Source organism: Microtus pennsylvanicus, chromosome 5 (genome assembly GCF_037038515.1).
Source record: "Microtus pennsylvanicus isolate mMicPen1 chromosome 5, mMicPen1.hap1, whole genome shotgun sequence".
NCBI lineage: Eukaryota > Metazoa > Chordata > Mammalia > Rodentia > Cricetidae > Microtus > Microtus pennsylvanicus.
The window spans coordinates 39696590-39721471 of NC_134583.1; the positions used below are offsets into that span (position 1 = coordinate 39696590).

Below are 24882 nucleotides of genomic sequence, written 5' to 3' on the forward strand. Positions count from 1 at the left end.
AAAAAAGAAAGAAAAAAATAAATTGGTAAAAAAAGTTATACTACTTGTCATAGAATTTATATATAACAAAATAAATAGTAGCAGATATTCTTTTAAATTTTTAAATTGTAAAAGAAGGTGTGTGTGTGTGTGTGTGTGTGTGTGTGTGTGTAATGCAGAAAAGATTAAGTACATGAGAAAATTAAGTATATGAATGAATTTAAGTGAATAGGCAGTTACTGGAGAACTGACTTTCTGTCTGGACAGAGTGACACACAAGAGACACTTGATCCTATGGACACAGACAAATATTCCAAAGAAAATTTCAACCCTAAGGGATGAAAAAAGATGGGGCTATTTGGGCAATTCAAGTAGCTGTTCTCCATGAGCAACTGCTACAACTATATTAATATTATGATTTAGATCATAACCAAATTTTAGAGGAAGACTAACTCAATGAAAGATGAATAAGCAAATAATTCTTTCAAGTGAATCATCACTGGGATGTTCAAAAATATTGGTGATGATAAAAATATCTGACTCCAGCAATTTTGAGTGAAAAATAAAATCTGAGAATTGGAAACACAGGCAAAATTTTTCCTCTGTCAGTAGAGCAGACGCAGGAAGTAATCAGCTTCACTTCCTCTTAGTGACATCTGTTCAGCCTATGTAATGAAAGAAAAGACAAGACAAATCTGCTAGCTTTTAAAATTAAATTAATTATGATTCATTTACCTAACGACAATTGTAGGCTCTTTTGTTTGTTTTTGGTTGGTTAGTTTTTTTCACTTTTGTTTTGTTTTGCTTTTGTCACCCAATATACGTCAAGTAAAAAATGGTTTAAAATCCTTGATATTGTTTTTAGGTATTAGCTACATGTAGGAGATAGCAGATGCCATATACCAATATATCTATGGAAGGATTGTGGGCCACAGTAAGTGCAAAGGTGTTGAAAGAGGCATTCTGGCAGGATATTGCTGAGGAGACATGAAGGTAGTGGTGGACTGGTAAAGCAACACTGGAGAAAGGGTTCTGTGTAAAGATTATATATATATATATATATATCAGTCTAGACAGCAGACAGAAGGTCAATGCCTCTGGAACAGAAACAGAAATATAGGTGATATTGGAGACAGAATGTAGCCACAAGTAACAGAGTGTCACAACTATGAAATGCTTCAGATTTGTTCTAAGTACAATAGAGAGCTTGGAATGTTTCAAGCATTATATAGAGACCAAAAATATATCCAGATGGGTCATAGTAGCTGCAACAGAAAAATGTTCAGCTGGGAACCAAAGGTAGAATATGCAAAACCAAGCAAGATATTTGGTGATACCACTGAGATAGACAGGTGTTGCCTACACTGCAGGTATGTTTTGTACGCAGAGCCGACAAGACTACGAGAACTTTGGATATGTACTATAAGAGAAAGAATGGAGTAAAGCATCTTGATTTTGTCATCTGTTAGCAATAACTAGAGTTTTTTTTATGTATTTGGTAATCTGAGTATGTCTAGCTGAAAAACTCAATTCTGTGTATTGTTTAGGTGGCTAGAGCACATCTTATCTGGTCCTCACCCAGGGTAGTACAGACACCTGTGCTGGTTGAGCATAATTCTCCATTTAGCCTTTTCTTGTGACTAGTGAAGATTGTTATACTAAGGTGAACTTAAAGTAGCCAATACTCTTATGTGGCGACTTAGTTCAAGAAGGAGAAAGGAAGAAGGACATTATATACACCTGCAATTCCAAAAAATCAGGACGCTTATCCAGGAGGATTCATGACTTGCAAAATGCCACATTTTTTCCATGAAGGAAAGTAAGAAGAACTCTTGATATGCAGAAGAAAGGAACTATTTACTGATGATCAGATTGCATAGCAGACCTATTTTCTGAGTTTTCGGAGTAAGAATCTGGACCTACAGAGTCGTGTTAGTGTGGCAGTGAAATTTTGTAGAAGATAGAGGAGGCTGTGGATCATGAACATTGTTCGGGTCTGGAACATGTCAAAATTAAGATGACTATAAAACATCTGAGTGAAGATGTCAAGTACAGAGTTTAATATCAAGTCTGTAACCAGGAAAAAGGGTCTGATCGGGATGTTTACATTTGGAAATCAACATTGTATAAATAAAATTCAAATCCTTGAGAAAGGGTCAGAAAAGAGAGTTGAAAAGAGAATTCCAAGCCATTAACTCTGCAGTCCCAGTATATGAAGAATGAACCTGAATACTCAAAGGGAACAGTTAGTAAGGCACTTTGAGAGGTATGAAACCAGTCAAAAATGTTTTCAGTAAGAATATATTAAGTCAAATGTCCTTCAAAGTTCATGTAAACTTAAAATTCATTATAGATTCTGCATTGTAGAAGCTATTTTAAAAGTTTTGAAAAAAAGAAGCAAATCTTTATATCTGCCAAATTTAGTCTGTGGGTTAGTACAGAAAAAAATAAGAGAAGGTGTACCCTAGAGTCACAGACTCAAGTGTTTTTTTAAAGACAGCTACAGCTACAACTACAGTGGGAGAGAGAATCTATTTACATTGTCAGTTATCTAGGAAAATGAATTTTTTCCAGGCTCAAGGGACTCCCTTAGGAAATTGGCACTGCCCAATGTAATCAACATAAGGTGGGGAAGATCATTTTAGTCTAGGTTGGAGTGATGACTCAATGTTTAAGAACATTGACTGCTCTTCTAGAGGACTTTGGTTCAAGTCCCAGCATCCTATATGTCAGCTAACAACTACCTGTAACTCCAGTTGAAGGAGATCTGATGCCATCTTCAGGCATCTAAGGACATTACTTGCACATGGTACTTGCACATGGTACACAGACATACCTGTAGACAAACACCTATACACATCAAAATGGATTTTTTTTTAAAGACAGGGTTTTCCTGTAACTTTGAAGCCTATCCTTGAACTAACTCTTGTAGACCAGGATGGCCTGGAAGTCACAGAGATCTGCTTGCCTTTGCCTCCTGATTGCTGGGATTAAATGTGTACACCACCACTGCCTGGCTCAAAATAGATACATTTTAAAAATTAAAGATAATAATTAATTGTGAAAATATTTTATTTATTTTGCAATCTAAGGTTGTAATAAGGGCGGCGGGGATGCGTCCCCAGCACCCCAGCCCCAGCCACCTGGCTAGCTTATGCCTCGAAATAATTACACAGACACTGTATTCTTTTAAACACTGCTTGGCCCATTAACTCTAGCCCTTACAGGCTAATTCTCATATCCCTATCAGCCCATCTCTAATAATCTGTGTAGCATCAGTCTTACCGGGAAAGATTCTAGCCTATGTCCATCCTGGGTCGGAGCTTCATCGATTGTGTCTGCCTCAGAGAGCAGAGCTATTGCATCTGCCTGGGAGAGGGGATCATGGCGTCTGTGAGCTCACTTCCTCTTCCTCCCAGCATTCCGTTTTGTTTACTCCACCCACCTATGTTCTAACCTATCAGGGCAAGCAGTTTCTTTATTTAATTAACCAATGACCTTCCTCCATCATTTCCCCTTTTTCTGTTTAAACAAAAAAGGAAGAGTTTAACTTTAACATAGCAAAATTACATATAACAAAACAGTTATCAAGTAAAAATTACAATATTTACATCTATTTTATTGTTATCATAACAAAGGAAAACAACTTAACTATCTATCTATTCTTCAACTGCATCAAAGACTCCAAAAGGATATAATATTACCTAAGTAAACAAGAAATAAGCAACCTTCAAAACTCTAGAAATGACAGAGACATTTTGCTGCCTGAACAGTCACCCAAAGTTCTGTACCGTCGGGGCATCCATCTTAGGCCTACAGGCCCATAGTATCCAGAGATGTTTCCATGAAGCAGGAAATTTCAAAAGTAGTTCAGTCACTATCTGCTGTGTCCTGAAGAATGTCTCGCAGACTCCTTCATGAATTGGGAACCCCAAAAGATCATCTCACCTTTAGGCAAATTCTGTAGTCCTCTCTCTGTGGATTCTCTATGTCCAGTTTATGCAATAGTCCAGGCCAGAGCAGTTTCTTGCCCAAATGGCTATCAAAATCCATAAGGATCCTCTTCGATGTCCATCTTCTTCTTGAAGTAGATTGGTGCTGCCAGGAGCAGAGTATCTCATTGTCATGAAAAGCCCTAAGTTATTAAAACATTTAAAATGCCATAGTCTCTAGCCTTTGAAAGATATGAAGAATGCCTATCTGAAATATATCCATGCACATCTAGAAAATCTAACTAACATGACACAAACTTGACTATTATAGATGATTATCTATTAACAACCTATATACATTACATTTTCAAATGAACTACACAATCACAATACCTTAATCAAGATCAGAAACACATATACATATAACAAAATTGACCTTAAATTTAAATCACTAAAGCAAAATCCATATCAATGTAAATTATTCATACCTATATCATATCCCCTTTTAAATGTAAAAGAACAATTATAAACCATATTTGGGAACATGGGCACAGTTTTTTTCTCTCCAAACTGCTTCCTGCTGAATGGGGACATCGTTAATTAGGTCTTTCATGGTATAACCTGTGTGCTAGTTTCATGTCAGTTGGCAGTTGAGTGAAGCAATTTTCTGAAGATGTTCACAGCAATCCTTCAGGATCCATATTGGAATAGAAGCAATCCACAGCCTCTCACCCTTTGTGAAAACAAAATAAGAAACTCCTTTCCAAAGCATCATGTCCTTAGATCCAAATTTCAAAGTCAAGGCATTTTCAAAATATCTATGTTGGATTAGTTCAGCAGCATTTATAAACAAATATCTTTTAGCAGATGTTGCTCCTTCCTCAGCATTCAAACAATTCAAAGAGAGCATAATAGCATACAGTATCAAAATTCTCTGTTTATTTTCCATCTTTGTACGGCTTTATTTTAACTCTATTTTGTTTATTTTTACTTTTAACTTTTTGCTTTTTGAGACAGGTCCTCTGTATCTTTGACCTGGAATAACTCTGTATACCAGGCTGTCCTTGAACTCTCAGAGATCCACCTGTCTCTGCCTCCCAGGCATTGGGATTAAAGGCTTGTGCTACCACACCTAGAAGTCACAGAGGTTAATCTCCCTACCTCCCACGTGTTGGGATTAAAGGTGTGTACTACCACACCCAACAACTCTCTCTTTCTTCCTTTTTTTTTGTTTTTTACTTTAAGAACTTTAACTTTTAGTCTTCATATATTTTTAATACACTGTAAATCATTTAGAAATTTTCTTTGTCTTTGAATCTCTCTTTACTGTATATCTGTCTTTTTCTGACCACATGAGTCTTTAGTGTACCAAGCAATATTAGTAGGACTAAAGCCATGGCTTTGACGGCTGGATCCAGCCCATTCCTTAGCTTTCCAGCCTCATGGCTTAGGTACTGGCTGTAGCCACGTTTACTGCCGCAACTCTATGGCATTTCAAGGTCCCTGCAAGCAAGCGAGCTGCAACAGACAACATTCAAGTCCTCTCTCTGTAGTCGGCCCTCCTGCTTCAAACAGTCAGAGTTTGCCCTGGCAGGACAGCCCAGAAAGCCAGGATTTTAAAACAACACAACTTTGTTCCTGCTACGGCTGAAAACAAGCTTTCAGTCAACTTTTATCAACACCATTTAAGTGTTTCGTGGCAGAACCTCTTAAGAACTGCAGAGTTTTGCAGCTAAAGCTGAGTCAGGAAAGCCTCTCTTAGATGAGAGTGCTTGCTTGCTTCTAGCAAGCAGAGCAGACCCGAGAAATTGTTGCTACCATGAAAACATGTTTTACTCTTTCCCAAGCTTTCTCAGGCTTTCAGTGGTTTCAGTTGTCCACACGTCTGGGTGCCATTCTGTAGTAATAGGAGTGGTGGGGCTGCATCCCCAGCACCCCGGCCGCCTGCTAGCTTATGCCTCAAAATAATTACAGGGATACTGGATTCTTTTAAACACTGCTTGGCCCATTAACTCTAGCCCTTACAGGCTAATTCTCATACCCTATCAACCCATCTCTAATAATCTGTGTAGCATCAGTCTTACCGGGAAAGATTCTAGCCTATGTCCATCCTGGGTCGGAGCTTCATTGATCATGTCTGCCTCAGAGAGCAGAGCTATTGCGTCTGCCCAGGAGAGGGGATCATGGCATCTCTGAGCTCACTTCCTCTTCCTCCCAGCATTCTGTTCTGTTTACTCCACCCACCTATGTTCTAACCTATCAGGGCAAGCAGTTTATTTAATTAACCAATGACCTTCCTCCATCAATCTAAAGGTAGGTTGGTAGCTATATCAGAGAGGATCTGGGTTTACCAATGTAAGAACTCAGATTAACTTACCAGACCACTTGTCATGAAGACAAGCAACCCAGTAAACTGTGTTATTATTCTCAAATACTATATCAAATTTTAGCCACAAATTCATCTGAAAGAGTCTTGTGCACTTTGCTAAGAGAAGGGCAGAGAGTAACGTTTAACCTGGTATCTGCAGTGTGTGAGAAGGTAGGACACAGTTGGATGGAAGGTAATAGACCACAGATGCCCCAGAGAGCAGATGTTACTGCTCTTCCATCCTACTGTGTGTTATTGACATTTATGTGTGAAACAGCATTCGTAGCATTCATATGTGCCAAAACTTATCTTGACTGGTTACCACATGACTACATAGAGTTATACTAACTCTAATATCTTCATTTTTTAAATGTAGAACAAAGACAAATGACTCGAGAATTGTGTAGTGAACAAGACTGAGGATTGGGATCTAAAAACAAGACAACTTAGTGACTGATGGTCTATTTCCCCACTTTTCACACCAGAAGAGGGTGATCTGTAGGATTTATCAGCCACTGGCAAGTAACTAAAGATAGAGACAGCAGAGAAGTCATTTGCTGCCTTTCTTGTGTTCCTGTCCTCACATCCTAGGCTCAGAATGTCTATGAGCAAATGTTGGGTTGAAAAAAATTGAATTTGAAAGTATTTTTTAAGAATTTTTATTATTGCTGGTGTTGTGGTTTAATAGAAATGTCTGCACAACTCTGTGCATCACTTCTATTGTGAAACTGTGAAATTCATTCTAGGGTCACATTGGAGAAAGAAGATGTTCCAATCTGCTGTGGTCTAATGTTTTTCCCATCCCCATGGAAGACTTGTGAAGTGTTTTTTAAAAAAAAGTGTTTTTGGTTCCCAAGAGAATATTAAAATAGTTAACAATCTTTTTTTTTTTTTGCCAGGAGGTGTTTTTGGAGCCTTTTCTTCCTTTCTTACTACAGTTACATCCTCTGGCAGAGTTATAAAAGAACATTATCCACTATCGAAGGGATATGATCCCTGCAGCCTCAATTTCCAATGAGGCAAAAGTCATGACTGTGAGTGTTAAAAAACTCACTGAGCTTCTGTGCTGATCCCACAGCCATCTATTAATCTATCCCTGGGGACAGCAGTGCAGATGTGGTAACTGCAAATGAGCCTTACCAAGGAACGTGATGGTAGCCCTCAGCAGAGATATCAATTGGGCATGAAAGCCCTTGAAAATGGTGTTCCAGGAGGGAAAGGGCAAAGCTACTTTTTATCCAAAAGAAATTGAATTCACTAGAGAGGTATTCTACCAAAGTAATGAACAAGCTGGGTTTTCTAAGAATTGAGGATTAGTTTGAATACTTAATGTTCATCAAATAAATACAGGAAGAAAGCACAAATGCTCAGAAATACTAAGATTAGAGGCATGCTTTCTGTGATTATCATGTTCTTTGTATTTTTATCCTTAAATATGAAGAAAAATCAATCCTTTTTCTATTTTGCTGTTAGCTAAACATGTTAATGATGACAATTTTGCACACAAGAAGATTTTAAGGATTAAATATGCTAAAATGCATTTTTCCACATTCAAAATTGTTCTTATATCACAGAAGATACTATGTAATGTGTATTATTATTTTCACATTGGAACAGGTTGTATAAATCAGTTATTCTAAAGAATTTGAACATTTCCATCTTTTTGTAAACCTGAGTAAAATTTTGTGTTTGCTATCAACACAACCTGCATAAATACATATTTAGACATCATTCTTTTTCTTCCTTAGTGCTTCAACAGACATAAGTTAATTATAGACCTCTTACATTCTCAGACCTAAGAAGGTTTTAGAGTTCTTGTCAGCACATTGTTCCCAGCAGCCATCATCAATTAATCAGAACTGACAAGAAAATTAGAGCTTCTTTGACCTGCCAGCTTTAGAGCAAGCCAGCTCTTTGGGAGATGACAGTTCTTATTCACAGCTTCCCAAGGGATCTGCTTTCAGTCTGACCCAGAGCCTTCTTTTACCAACAACTTCTCAGTGTTGTTGACAGAACATGACTAAACAAGGAATGATCCCTACAATCCATTTTATCACTATGTCCTTGCAGGTTGTCACGACTAGAAAAATGATGTGGTTGGTACAAGAATCAACCATGAGTGTCTGTACCAAGCTTTGGTACTGTAGTATTTTGGGTTTTCATTCAAATAAAGATACCAGCTGACAAGATGAACACCAGTGTCTGTGCAGAGCTGAGGAAGTCAGTGCTTATTTTACACCATGCTAGACTTTAAGGAATTTTTTGTTTTATTTTGTTTTGTTCTCCTAAGGAATCTTTAGTTCTTCCAAAATGATTATATCCTGGAATGAAAGTCCTGAATAGACAGCACAGGATCTTGAAACAATTTTGTTTTTGTTTGTTTGTCTCAAATGATTAAACAGATTTTAACTACTAGCACTTACTTCTCAACTAATTCAACCACAGTAACCCACTACTACTTTTTCTGTAGACAAGAGCAGCTTCTCTTTTTGAAAATTTCTTTGTCAGTAAAGCAGTGTCTAAGCTGATTAATAAAGGGTGTTATAATTTAATACATGAAAGACATCAGATAGAAGAGATTTAAAACATCACTTTTTAGGTGTTCATCTTTTTTGTAAGAGCATTGTTTGTTCATGTTTCATTATTTACAAGGAAAACCTTATTTAAAGCGGTGCCTTGGCATAAAGAATATGTTCTGTGTTTACAGGTAGAACACAAAAAATTGATAATAATACATAAGCTAGAGTTTAAAAATCAAACAACTTTTCATCCTTAAAATTATTTTTAGCACATTAAATTAGCCCATAACTAATAAGCAATCATCTAAAATATAACTCAGTGTGACCTGGACTATCTAACTTCTGAGGTCAGTTTGACTGAAGATAAGCTAATATGGCAGTTGTATTATTTTCATCTTCATAGAGGAGCAAAGAGTAGCTGGAAGTATTATATAGACTTTGGAATGACTCCTACAGTTGTCTAGGTTTAAAACATGTATTTATTGATCTGATTTTAATTTATTTAGTCCTGAAAGCTGGGTTCACTATTATTTTCATTTTGTGGATGAGACAACTGAACCACAAAGAAAAGTTCGTTAGTTTGCCAAAGTCACATAGTCAGACTAAAATTAATAAATGGCTTCTCAAACCTGTGTCCTACAGGTGTTTACCATGTTCATATTAAATGTGCTTTCAGCTTCATATGTCACTACTAAAGGGAATGGATCAGATACTAGTGAACAGTACTTGGTATGTAAACTATAATATTCTTTCACTATAAAAGGCATTTTTCACTATTGTAGTACATATTTTATAATTTTAAGTGCTTATAAAATATTTTAGTTTTATAAAAAAGCCATAATTTTTCAAAAGTGTTTCAAATTTTTTCTATAAAAACACAATAAGAAGCAAAACTTAAGAGTGTGGGAAATCAAAATACCATCAGACAATGAGAAATTGGGTAATTGTGACTGATGCACAAACCATGTACACAGAAATAGTAAAAGATTTAAGAACAAAAAGTTACACTGGATATAGATTTTGAGTGAACTCATGTATTTTAGAACTTTGACCTTTATTATATAAGTAAATAAAAAGGTCAGAAGCTGGCAAAGGTATGAAAGTTTACTAGCAAACCATTCCTATGATTCTTTGCTAAATAATACATTAGATAAGATGGTGCATGCTTGTTATTCCTACATTGAGGAAGCTGAAGCCAGGAGAATGAAGATTTCAAGGACAGTCTGAGAAACAAGATAACATCCTAAATCAGAAAAAGGAATGAATAATGGCCCAACTATGAGTACTTGAATACAGTGACGTCACACTTTTGAGGAGGGTACAGTCTTAGCAGAAACTTTGTGATCACACTGGTACTTGTTAATAAATATATTTAAGGATAGCGCATTGCTCCCTTCACTATGATTTTCAGAAAGTGCTCTGATCATTGTAATGAGGTTGTATAGGTGCATCTGGACACAAGAAGACAGTTCTACTGGTATATGTGTTATTCTAGAGAACACTGAAGGATGAAAATCTGAGAGGATGACTATATAAAAGCCCACATGAAACCTGAGAATCATTTGAAGAGTAAGTATTGAAACAAGAGGTACAAGAACAGAAAGAAAAAGTCTTTTGACAACAGAATTAACCAAATTATGAAGAGCTTCTGACAGCAAGTGAAAGCTAGACAGGAACTCTGAGAAAAACTCCAGTATTTCTAATTTGTTGGCTTGAGTGGCTGAGTGTTAGGATTTCTAATATATACGAGGAAGATCAGAACAAAGGGAGATCATGAATTTCATTTGGAAACTCTCATGTTATAGGCTCTTAGCAAATGTTTGGTAGGTGCTCATGGTCACACACTGGAAGCAAACAATAAGAGGGACAGAAATCTCAGAATCAGAAGTTAAACAAAGAGACATGAGAAAGTGTGGTTTCTCAACAGAGAACATGAACATTGATCTAGAAGATGCAATGGTGCTATAGTTATTAAGGTATAATAAAGTATAAATTCAGGGTAGTACATCACAGGACTGGAAGTGGAAACTTTAGGGAGAGAACTCCTGAATTCAACTCTCAACAATGTATTTGCTGTGTGATTTTGAAAAGATATTTATAGGCTTTTATGCATCTTCATATCAATAATAAGAATTACTTCACAGAATATTAGAACTTAAAATAAGTAAGCAATTATGAAGTATTTTAAATTATTTCTATTAAATATGAATTTGTTTGTGTTTAATATAGTTTTAATCTCTTTAATTCTCCTTATTGATCTTAATTCTGTGCTCTACTTTGGTTTTTTACACTTGCCCAGTCTTTTCTTTTAAAGGCGATGGTGCTTTTCTTTTATTCTATTTCTAAATTCTCATGGGCCTGAATAAAGTATTATTAAATTCACCACATTCTTCTTGTCGAAACTGAATCTTAGGAAGGATAAAATCAAACTCTTTCTACACGAAACAATTACTTTATAAAATCTCATAGACAGGTTCTCTCTGGGCATATCACAATGTAATCAATCACCTATTCCTAAGGACTAAACTGAGAAACGATTTTTCTCTAAAGTGATGTTTCTCATAGTTTTTTTTCATTTGTATTGTTTCTTCAATCTTCAGAACTAAAATGATATTATTATACACTTTGGTAGTTTGTGTTCAGTGTCAATGGTCTTTCTTTAGCGTCCTGATGTGGAATGTCCTTCTGTATATGTATTGCTTTTATTGGTTAATGACTAAAACTTTTTGGGCCTATGGCTTAGCAGAGTAAAGCCATACTGGAAGAGATATAAAAAGACAGTAGGTGGAGTCAAGGAGAGGCCATGTAGCTGCCAAAGGAGGCAGACATCATGTAGTTTCCCAAGAAGTAAGAGGTAACAAACCATGAACCTCATGGTAAAATACAAAATAATAGAAAAAGGTTAATTTAAGAGCTAGCTAGAAATATGACTGAACTGTTGGCCAAACAGTGTTGTAATTAATATAGTTTCTATGTGATTATTTGGGTCTGGGCAACCAGGAACCTAACAAGCAGTCTCCTCCTACAGAATCCAGTCAGTGCTAGAAACTGTGTAAGCGGCTCTAAGCAAACAATTTTCTATTTTCACAGTTGCACCTTAAATTCTTAAAGGTATATGCCATATAATTGGGCACCGTGAGCATGGACAGTACTGCTGACAGCGCAGGACTGGAGACATTGAATCAAAATGATGAGACTAAATTGAATATGTGGTATCAGAGAACCATTCATCATGGACTGTTGTGACATTCTTTGGCAGTGCTGTCATTTAGGAGGTGTGTTACGCTGCTTAGGTCCATTTCTTTTTACAATTTCTTGTTCTGCTTTACCATGAAGATGCTTAGAAATCTTCATTGTACCCTCTCTGCATATGAAACATAACCTCTAAGACTTAGCATAACTAATAGCCAATATCATCTTTCCTGTTTGGTTCATAGACCATATTAACACAGAAAGATGAGCTTTAAACTGCAACCAGTCTCTTTTCTCTGTAGAAGGATGCTTAAAAGAAATCCCATCTCAGAATTGAAAATAATAGATGGTTGTTTATTTAGGGGTAGACTCACAAGTTAGAATTCTCTGCTGGAACAGAAACAGAAACTGAATTCCACAGCCAGAAGAGAGTGGATACATGCTTTACATGGGCAAAAACAGTATAAGAGGCCAAGTCCCAGTGGGCAGGTAACTTGAAGGCTACTGGCTATAGGACTTTCCTACAGCACCTCCCACTTTTGTTTAAATAAGAGGGTTCTAAGCCTATTGCAAAATTATACACAATAAGAGCAAATATATTCAATAATTATCCTATCACATGAGTTTAAGTCTTATAAGAATATAACTTAGCCAAATCATGAGAGAAAAGTAACTACAACTAGTCTTCAACCCCATTGAAGATCTGACAAGGGAAATAATATTACCTGAGTAAGCAGGAAGTGCAGTCAAGCAACTTCAAAAATGTGCAACAAATGACAGAGACAACTGGAAACCTAGGCAATCACCCAAAGTCTCATTTGCATTGCTGTAGCAACCAACTTTGGGTAGGGCCTACAGTAACTGACAGGCCATTTTCAGAGGCAGGAAATTTTTTAAAACATCTTACCCTGTCTTGGTAAGATTTTACAGTCCTGCTTATACATTTCCAGATTCCATGTACCTTGTCAGTGGTTGAGGCATGGGCAGTTCCGTGTCCAAAAGCCAATTTTGCCAAGAAGAAAATAAGCTCCAAGTGGAGAGTCTTTGGTGCTCAACAATCTCTGGGAAATAGATCAGTGCTGACAGGAGCAATCATGTCTCCCTTCAACAGAACCCTAAGTTATTTAAATGCCATATTCTAGAGCTCTTTGAAGTGGTTGAAGATTACCTATATATGCAGAATACAATCTGTATGTATCTAAAGAACCTGCTTAATCTAACTATAAGTATAGCAAACATAGATGACTATTGATCTATAATTCTTAATACCTCTATAACTTAAAAACTAAGACTTCATATTAGAATATTATACAGTAACAACTGTGCAACAAATGAGGACAATGACCTCAAAAATATAAACAGTATATAACTATCTTGATCAGAGGTAGAAATAGACATTGAAATATGATAAATATATCCTAAAATTATTTCAATATACAAAAATGTTTTAAGCAGAGGTAGAAGCATGCATGCATATGATATGACAAAATAACTTTGCCTAGATATACAAATATGGTGGATGAAAATAGGAACATATTCAATATAATTAAGTTGGTATCAATATACAAGAATCTATACCAATGTAAACTGTCTATAAATAATGGCTCACAAATATTCACTCTATTACTCACTATTATTATTAATGTGAGTAACTTTACACTAATCTATTATCACATCCAATTTTTCCTTTATTTTTTAAAAGAGATCCCTGAGCCTACAAAATTTCCCCCTCCAGCCCCCAACCCTATACCAATTATAATCATTCCCTAAATGATACCCCTAACCCTGAGGATAAACTTTGTTGGGAGAGGGAACATCATCTTCTAGAATTACTTCCAGCTGTCATGGGGGTGATGTTTTGTTTTGTTTTTATTCCTATGGGATCCTGTGAAAGTAAAATGATGGCTAAGTTCCAAGATTACTGTCTTGTATAATTGCAAATAGTCTCTGATTATTTGGTAAAGTTTTTCTGAGGTTCTTATTTGGAGTTCTGGCCAGGATGTTGTAAATAAAAAGTGCACAAAGTTGGAACCATCTCTAGGAGCTGGTACCCAAAAACAGGTCTTATAGTAGCACTATCAGCATCATGATGTCATATCTACCAGGAGGAGTTGTTGTTGTGGGGCTCCATCTTCTTCCTGGAAACTTCAAATATTACTGCAGGAAAATTCACTGTTCATTGTGGAAAACTTAAACATTATTTATATATAGATATACCGGCATATATATTCAATAAAAAGTGTGATAGAGACAAAAAAGATATAAAGAGAAGTAATATTTTTTCTAAATTCTTTTTTCTTTCTGTCCCATACCAGATGGCTCTTGACTTAAGACAGAAACTCTGAATTTTTCTTTTAACAACATGCCTGGATGGAGAGAAGGACAGAGCCATTGCCAACTCCAAAACCAACCAACTCTGTATATTCATACACACATACACACACACACATACACACACACACACACGAGTTTAAATGTATGTGTCCCACATTGGCTGCCAGATGAAGAAGGATTCTTAAAAGAAATCCCACACTAGCTCAGAATTGAGAATAATAGATGATTATTTATTTAGAGGTTGACTCACAAATCAGAATTCTCTGCTGGAACAGAAAGCAGAAACCAAATCCCACACCTGGAAAAGAGATCAGAGGCATACTTTACAGGGCATAAATAGTATATGAGGCTATGTCCCAGTGGGCAGGTAACTTGTAGGCTACTGGATGTAGGATTTTCCCACAGCACCTCTCAGCTGAAATCTCCATGACTGTGTGCCAGTGATAACTGTTGGTATTACAAACTCAGAGATATGAGTGCTAAAATAAGTGCTAAAATAAGTTAGGTTGATCAGGGAAGAGATTGTAAATGAATTTTACTAGAAAACTGGAATATCAAAGGCACCAAAAAAAAACATGAAGTGTGCTTGTCTGGGCAACAAGTAAACTCTAACCTTGGGTATATTGTTTAGTAGGAAGAGGGTTGGGGAGGATGACACCTGAGGCATGGTGGGTGCATGCTTGAGAAGTTATCATTCAGTGGTCGTGAAAATTTTTAAGAGATTTGGTGATATGAAAGTGGTAGCTTAGAAGAAATTGTCACTAGGACAAAAGCTGAAATGCTAATATACAAAAAAACCAAATTACTATGTATTTCTAAGTCAGGGAGAAATCTAGCTATATATTCAAAGTAGCATGCATATTTCTTTAAAAAAAGTTGTTTCCATTTCATTCTAGAGATATTATTACATAGCATGAGTAAATAAAAAGTATACATAGAAATATTTTTCTATAAAATACTGAAGAAAATGCTGCAAAACTGTGAACACATAGTCGTTGCTCCAACTCTTCAGTGTGTTCCTGTGCACAAAAATGATCCTGAAGTTTGTTGGCCTGCCAGTCTAGTCTTCTCATTAAGTTCTCTGCCAATGATGGACCTTGTCTCAAAAAAAAAAAAAAGAAAAGAAAAGAAAAAGAAATGGAAGGCTCCTGAGTAATGACACCAGTGGTTGTTCACTAGCTTTCAAGCATTTAAACATGAAATGTCTGTATTTAGTTAAAACTTATCAATATTGGCCTAATTTGGCCCATAATTGCATAAGAAATATATAAGAAAAATACACACCTGTCTTAAATCTCCTTGAGAATTGTTTCAGAATTGCCTAAAAACTGACTTGTTATAAAGAATGTGGAGATATCATGTGGAATCAGAAAATTAGCTGGAATCAGTTCTGTACCTTTTTATAGTTAGAAAAGTGAGCTGCAAAGGCCTTTAAAGTAGATTTCTGGAGATGTCACATCCAAACAGCCTTTCCATATTAGATACCACATTTGGACTTTTTGCAGAAACAGGAAACAGGCAGACACTGGGAGAAAGGACCCTAATCTATGACATAGCACTATTCTTTCTCGAGGGTCTTACTCCTAGCAAATGATTGAGTGTGACACTTTTCCTCCCTTGTCACTGCAGAGTATATCCCCTGAGAATCAATCACCGAGCAAATATCCAAGAAAATGCACTATAGATATCTCTACTCTTACAACTAAATGTAGATATATTAAAACATCTAGAATCAAATGGTCACTATTAACATAATTGGATATGGAGTACACCTAAGAATTAGACTCTAACTCTCACTGTAATACTGTCTATAAAAGTTGTATTCCCACTCTGAGGCTTTGACTTTACTTAACTGCGTCAAATCCAACTAGGACAATAACATGTAGCTTTGCTATAATAGGCATATACATACACACATATGCATATATATAACACATATAATATATAGCACATATTATAACATATACTATATAATAAATATTAGGCATATATGTGTGTATATATGCATATAATTTTTCTGCCGTACACACATTTCTGTCCAAGCAGTACAATATTTTACCAAATCCATATAAAATCAAATGGATATATAGCTATTATATTAAAATAAAGTTTTCATATTTTATAGGCTTGAATCAAAGGAGCCATTCCTGTCTGTTGGGTAAGTACACATCTAAATATTTTAATTATTGTTATTTTAGTTTAAATTAAAAGGGACTGCATAAATGACATTTCTATTCCACTAGTATCATATTAACAGTCATAATTTGTCACTTCACCAAAAAAATAACTTTTTTCCATATGACATTTTGTGACATCATACATTCAGCTAACTGATGAATAATGAGCCTCTGTCTCCTATGAAGTTGTCCAAGTGTCTTAGTTAGGACTTCTATTATTACGAAGGGACACCATGACCAATACAACCCTTATAAAGGAAAACATTAATTGGGGCTAGCTTACAGTTTCAGAGTTTTAGTTTATTATCATCATGGAGGATGGCATGTGGGCATACATGGTGCTTGAGCAGGAGCATCCTGTTCCACGGGCAGCAGGAGCAACTGTGCATCACACTGAATGCAGCCTGAGCAAAGGAGACCTGAAAGCTCATCCTCACAGTGACAAAATTCCTCCAACAATGCCATACCTATTCCAAAAATGCAACTCCTAATACTGCCACTCCGTATAGGGGCCATTTTCTTCCAAACCCCTACAGTTAGTTATGATAAGTATTTTGATCATCCATGAAAGAGCAACTCAGACTGATTTTGAAAATTCCTCTAAACTAGAGATTTGACATTCTTAATTCTTTCTACCCATTATGTACTATTTCTTTTAAATCTGTTCTACTCAATGTTTCTCCTTCCCCATTCTGAGGTTCTCTTTATATTTTTCACAACCTCTGCATACTGTGCTTTCATTTTCTCACTCACATCACGAGCCTCTGTGACTTACAGAGATGAGAAGTCCTAAGGCAGATAAATAAAAGGTAATACTTACCCTCTGGTGAGATATTGTCTTAGTGATGCTGTATGTCCCAATAATAATATAATGTTGGCAAGCAAAAGCATATACCATTCCCAGATTGTTAGTACTAAGAATAAATCATGTTTATTTTGTCTGATGTGTTAAATAACCATTTACTGTTATATACAAATATCCTATGAAAGAACTTCATATGATCAGCATTGTGGTGAATGTATTAAAAGGCTGAAAACTAGTGTTATGTCATATTTTATTAGAAGAAAAGTCTTACTCTCAGCTTGTATGCTAACTGATCATTCTCATGTAATGAGGATAGCCTTCAAAATACTCAGATCAACTATTTTTATCACTCTGGTCACAATTGTAGAGTATTCCTATTATCTACTGAACAATGTGGTTACCAATTCTCTTTCACTCATCAGTGCTTTTCAGTGTGTCTTTCACCACTTGAAAATCACAAGAGTTGTTAGGGAAGGTGAATATGAAACATATGGTTTTAATGGGGAATTTCATGAAAAATGGAAGTTTGAATTGGTCTGATGATGAAAAATCATGACAGAATACTTTTGTCCTGCTTTGATCATCACCCCTATTGTTAAAATCTCTAACCCCAAAGAAATCTCATTTGAATTCATACTTATCTGCCCTCTAGTCAAGAGTGATGAAATAGCTTTGCTTCATGCCCCACTTAATAACGTTTCTTTGCAGCCTTTTCTGTTCTCGTTACTTTAGATGGATCCATCTTTTTCACTGTATACCGTTCTTAAACAAAGGCTGATTCTAAGTAGTCTTTGTTTTAAGTTTATCAAGAGTTTAGTGCTCAACATTTCAGCAAGGAGACTAAACTACTCAAAATATGCACAATGTAAAAATAAGGAAATACTCAAGTTGGGAATATTGGCATGACACTAACAATGTATTGATGGTTTCTTCATACCTCTTAAAAACAAAAGGTTTCTTCTGACGGCATATTGTTATTTACAGATGAATGTCTCCATTTCCCTATGAGATATTTATTTTTAATAATATTTCCCTAAAGTATACATGTATCTTTCTCTTTCCTCTGTTTAATAACCTCTTATGAACAAAAAATACTTATGAACTCAGCAGACACCAGGAACTCTGAAAAACTCATGTTTGATTTATGAATTAATACTTAATCACACAATGAAATAAATAAATGCATCTGTACAGTTCATATATTAATTGAAACATGGGAAGCAATGTTACATTTGCTTTCAGTATGTTACATTTCAAAATGTTACTTTGCTTTCAATAAAACCCATGTGAATTATGTTAGCTTAAAAGCATTCTAAATATTGCATGTTTTTGTCCATCATCCATCAATATATAAAAGCATCTGTCAATATGTGTTCATAAAAGTATCCTTGGCTTTCGTTGTCTGTAATAGTTGCTGCTAGCTGCATTCATTTAGACAATTTCTTAAAGCCCCATGCATCAAGCTTTCATATAAAAACTGGAGATTAAACAAGATATTTTGAATTAAACACTGAGAACTATTCTTGACTCATAAGAATTGTTTAAAAATGTCAACTTTTCTGACAGTTCTTCAGGGTATATGACCAGTTTGCTTAAACACTCAGTCAGGTATCATTGTAACTTCTTTGAGTCACATGTAGAAGCCAAAATAAATAAATAAATAAATAAATAATATATACATAATATGGAAATAATATAAATTCATATTATTACTCATATGTCGATATGACTTTAGATAAAAACATACTAACATTATTACTTATCTCACTTTCTTTGCAAGATAAGTAACTGGTTTTTAAAACATTTTTGAAATATTAAATTTCAGAAAAATTAGTTAAACTTGGTTTTCCAATGCTTTGCTTTATAAGACATTAAATAAATAGTGATTGTAGAAAAGAAATGGAGAAAACAAAAGTCAACTTTGCTTTTAAAACAATAAGAACAAAATGGTTTTCTACAGGTCTAAGAAAAAAACTTATTTAAACATAGTCTTGCCTTTAAAAAACCTTTCCATGCTCTTCTAATGTAACACAAATGTAAGAGGAAGCATCCATCTTGGTACATGAAGTTTGAGGTTCACACTGTAGGCATAGAATGATCTCTCTGGAAAATCCATACATTTTCCTCAGGTGCCAAGCACTGTGACTGTTGACACTTGGAGATGCTCCTTGCAAAATGGTCCCTAACTATTTGCAATCTTGATACTGAATTTAGATATTCAGTATACCTCAGCTGTTATAAGAACTCTGTTAAACCTTGAAATTCTTATTGAGTTCAAGATTGTTAAACTATTCCAAGTTTCATAGACAACCTTAGTCTACAGGTATTATACATCATGACACTATTGGATCTGTGTTTTACAGGTCACAATTCTATGAATAGATTTCCTTGATCTGAGTGCCATATTGGCATTTCCTAGATAACTAACTTGGAAAACTGGTTAGCTCTTCATGAATCTGATTTTCAGCTTATGGTAATCTATAATCAATATGGTTATGATCATTACATCTCCCTCATATTACTAAGACAATATTTGACAAAGAATGAACAAGAAATAAATACCAATTTCTATTAACATTTTGTGAAATGATCAATGAAGTCATCAATCTTTCCCAAAGAAGTAAGTTTTACTGAATCATAGTAATTCTAAATGATAAAATCCAAGTGTCTGAATATTATAGAAGGACAGTGATAATAGTGAGTAATGGAAGAGAGGTTTCCAAAGAATGAAATCAGCAAGACTTTTTTATTGGCTGCTTATGATATGGATAGTCTCCAAAAAATACAGCTGAGAAAATTTAAAACAATGACATAAAGAGATGAAGACAAACCCTGAACAAATATATCAGCTGTATGCAAAGCATAGATATCATTTTCAATTTTTATAATAGAAATAAAGACAGTGGAAAATTATTTTGATTTCTAGTTTTCATTAAGGATCAGAAAAATGTAAAGGTAGAATTGTACAAATGTGTGCTAATCATTTAAGAATTGAGACTTTTTTTTAAATTTGGCATTGCAAACTTAAAACCATTGAGCAGAAAATTAGAAAAACTTCCAAGATACAAATAAAATTTATATTCATGTTTAAGGAAAGAAATCTTTAATATTTTTATGTGAAGAATGACTTTCCTGGGAGAAAACATTGGGCATGTGGCAGGAAAGAGGTTACTGAGCCAAGCCCAGCATTTAATAGTAAGATTAAGATTCACAAAAAAACAGGAGAAACCAAAGACTGGCAAAATTTATAACAAAAGACTGAAGTTTTCAGTTAGTAGGTGAAATGAACCCATTTTAGTGTGCATGGCCATGGGCTTGCCTTTTGATTACAGCTTAAGAATAACATTGTCTAAAGGAGGTCATCATAAGATCACTTAAAACTAACCACAGTACTTTGGACATATGAGAGAAAATATAAGATAGAAATGAACAACATAACAATGAAAAGTGCCTGTTGTAATCATGTTCTTTCAGAGCATCAGAACTGACAAGTGTCAGAATGGTAGTTTGTTTCTCTGTTGCCCTGCATTGGGCCATGTTGACAATCTAAGCTATACTCCAGCTGCACTATAGATACTTAGAGAAGGTTAATAAACTATTGCCCTTAATATTTAAACATAACCATCTGGAATCACTGATGGGCAACTTAGTGCTTGTCTTTTGATAGTGTAAATGTAATTTTCTATACCTCTCCAAGGAAAACAGGAATAAAGAGATAAAGCCAATTTTCTTCTTCTACAAATCCATATTTGTTGTTTTATAGACTCAAACAACACTACCACAAAATTAATGATTTCTTTAGCAACTGCACTTGCCTCATTTTTTCCCAGGCCCCCAGGCTACTTCTCTAGAGAGCACACAAAGTTCCAACAAAGTTATGTTTGCCATATAAAGCAGTTGTGCTTTCAGGTCTGAGGTTCCAACTGTAATTTTAATTTATTAACCTGCTACTGAGCAAAATGCTATAAAAAAAACATTAGAAAACTTAAACCCATCATTTATTTCTCCACCTGTCAATGACACTCTTCTGTATTTGTCAAAATCATTTAAACTGCACCATGATGGCATATAAAATAATATCAGTAAATTGGGTAATCAATCATGTGTGTGTACATTGTGACGGTAGTGTCTTGAAAACATGGGCCCCGGGACCTATTTTAAAGTTGCAGGAACTCATTACTCTTTAGTAATAAAACACAGTAGAAGCATCTTAAAGAATCTTCTTCAGTCTCCACAAAATAAAAAATGTTGTAGGATATAGAGAAGCTGATTTTGTGAGTGAAATGGCTTTTATTTCTTTCGTAAAATTTTCTCCTCTGGGAAAAAGAAATAATTGCAAATTATAGCAGAAAGGAATATAGTTACACGGAGAGAGGAAAATGTATAGGATCATTAAACAGATTTATTTAAGTTCTTTTTGTAAAGAAAACAGTGGTGTACTACTTTATAACCACTGATATTTCAAAGCAGTGTTATCAGCACTGTGACTACTGTCTAATTTGTTCATATAATAGAATTTCACATTAACCCAAATTTCACAATCCATATTTGAGGATAGCTATTATTGCATAGCATAGGAAAATTCTCTCTCAAAAAAATTGACATGAGAATGTTGTTCATCATTGAAGAAAGAGAGACAGAGAGAGAGAAAAAGAGAGAGAGAGAGAGACAGAGAGAAAGAGAGAGACAGAGACAGAGAAATAGTCTACATCCATGAAGATATAGATCTGCTGCTGGTGGACATGGAGCCTATCCTGGGGCTTCTGCTATTTTTATTTCATCAATCTCAAGACATGGCCTTTTTAGTACTGCAAATAACATTTTCATAGTACAGAAATAACTTTTGTTTCAAAAAGATTTTATACTGAATTCTGCAAAACAAGTTAGCTATCCTAGGATAATTAATAATGGTTAAATAATTAGCCAGAGCCAGTGATTAATGTGCTTTAAGAACTTCTTATGACATACACATACACAAAGGGAACTTAGGGGATAACAGTCATCAACTATGTTTTGGCAGTTTCTCACTACGGTAGATATTAAAATAGACTGTTACAGATTCATAGGAATCTTGTTCTCTTGGACAAATGTTTTTCTAGATCTCATTCAAAACATGTCATCAGGTACTGCATGCCACATTCAACTCTGAAATCAATAGTATGACTGTGGGTTAATGCACCAGTGGACAACTCTTGATTACAATTTCCCCTTAACATTAATGAGAAGAATGTAAAAGATGATAATACATTTTTTCCAGATCCTGGCTAAATTATTATATCATGAAGGCTAAAGTATTCCAATGAAGTATGTTATAACTCACTTAGATACTTAAAATTTTAAAAAAACCCTTTAAAAGTGAACCATTCTAGGGAGGCAATTTAAAGGAAATCTGTAAATCATGTGCCTTTGATTGTCCATGTTAGTCTCAGCAGAGCTGAGGCAGGCTAAGCACTCAAGCTACTAAAGGAAGGCTGCTAAGTACAGATAAGGGAGGGCTCCATAAAACAAGCAACCATTCCTGCTTTTGTTTCTCAAGCTGTTATCATGGGGTTTAAAGCTCAAGAGAAAACATGCAATAATATTGTTAGCCTTTGTGGAGGGGACAGCTATCTAATTTCATTAAGGTCAACACTTTATTGTTTTATGGGGACTGAGTATGTGAAAATGTTATGTTATGATAATAGTGGCTGCTGACACAAATCCAGGAGACAGGAATTATTTTCATCCATATTGTGAACAACTGAATGCAAAGCTCTTACTACAGGAGAATTTATTGGACATTGTACACGTTTATATTAACAACATCAGAAGAATGATGGTAAAATATATTTAGATACGTACCTACTATGTTTTCCTTTTCTGTAGTTTGGACAACATTCATAATTATTTAACACATAAATCTCCAAAGTACAAAACATGGTTTGAAAATAAGAATTGGTTAATTTGATATTATTTCATTCTCTAATTCTACGTTATTGTGTATTCGTGTGTGTGTTTATGTGTATATACATGTGTGTTATATGTGTGGATATATATTTTAACATATGCATGTTGTTGGGCTCATGCCTGTGGGTACCCACTCATGTGAATATGTGCACGTGAAGGTTTAGGTTAATGTCTAGATCATCCTCCATTGCTCTTTCATTTTTTTTTCACTGAGTTAAGGTAAATCCAGAGTTCACCAAGTGGGCTAGTCTTGTCAGCTAACTTGATCTATGAATCCCTTTTCTCTGATCTGTGGCTGGCATTGCAGGTAGGCTGTCATGCCTATGAGGAACTTAATGGCGTTTTGAAAGGTTTTGGAATATTTGAATATTTGCATAACAAGCACCTCATTTTATTTTAATTTAATGTTATTGACAGGATTTTGGTCTTAATTTCAAAATACCAGTGCAGTTATGTGTAAATGACATTTTTTTTTGCCAAGTCTTCTGTAGTTATATTAGTTAAAGTGATGAAAACTTGGGAAAGCCAACATATAGACAGTTTTATCAAAAGTTGAACACTTTATTAATAAAAGACATATGTCCATAAGCAGGAGCAGCTGTAGCAGTGAGTTTCATAGTAAATACAGAACTATTGGTACAAAGAATTGGGTTTTTATGTCGCATAATAGGGTCATTAAGGATTATTTGCAAAGTATCAGCCTTGGGTCTCATTTATGTAACACAGGCTTTCTCATGCATGCTATGTTATATGTAGCTTTACATAGAACATAATCTAATAAGTGTCCCATTAGCATCTTACTCCTTACCCAAGGATGTTCATTCTATTATTAGAATAAACTACAAGTCACTTGCAGACATAATGGTGCCTCTACTGGTGGCAAAAGAGACTTTCTCAGGATTTCCTATTTGCCATCTTGCTAACTTCATATGCTAATTTCATAAAACTTTTCTAATTAGGATCTTCAGGACTTCATTCTCTGACTTAGATTCCTGTTTCAATAAAGTATTACTTAGTAACTCCTGAAAGAAACCTGCTGAAGAGTTGTGGAACTGCTATTGGTCACAAAGCCAGTCACGTTTATTCTCTTTCCTGGAGACAGCCAGTAGTAACAATTGTCTGGTCAAAAGGAGATAAGAAATATTGAATGGAAACTGAGTGCAAACAAACAAACATGACCATATGAAGGAAAGTGTTGATGGCATTTCAGCTTATTTTCACACTTCTCTTCTTTTCAACCACTTGTTTCTCTACCTTTACCTCCTTTCCTCCTTTTCCCTTACTCCTTTCTACCCACCCTTTTTCGATTTTCATTTCTCTCCTTTTCTAAGCTTTCTTCTATTTCAATTTGTTTTGTTCTTACCCACTGTTCTTCCATTCCCTTTGCTTCTGCATCACTCTTTCTTAATCTTTGTCTTTGGAGTTGCTTTCAACAAAGGAATTTTTTTTAATTTCACCATTAAAAAGAAATATATACATATATGTACATATGTGTGTATGTATGTAAAGCATTTGTTAATTACTGGAAGCCATAATGATCCGTAGCACTTCAACTTAACCTCTGGTTCGTAGTCAAATGTTACGAAACAACAAGTTGAGCAACCAAACCAAACCAAAACAAACAAACAAG

The 24882-nt window shown here is 35.1% G+C and overlaps 1 protein-coding gene across 20 annotated transcripts in view; it reads left to right on the forward strand.

Moving 5' to 3' along the window:
* Positions 1 to 24882, forward strand: part of Ralyl (RALY RNA binding protein like) — an 806938-nt gene that overhangs the window by 647277 nt on the left and 134779 nt on the right. For 16 of the 20 annotated variants that reach the window (XM_075971521.1, XM_075971520.1, XM_075971531.1 and 13 more), the window contains one exon: positions 16450 to 16482. The exons of the other annotated variants lie outside the window; for them this stretch is intronic. In XM_075971521.1, coding sequence (XP_075827636.1) covers positions 16450 to 16482 — 33 coding nt within the window. The remainder of the gene's footprint in view (positions 1 to 16449; positions 16483 to 24882) is intronic. 20 annotated transcript variants of the gene reach the window in all.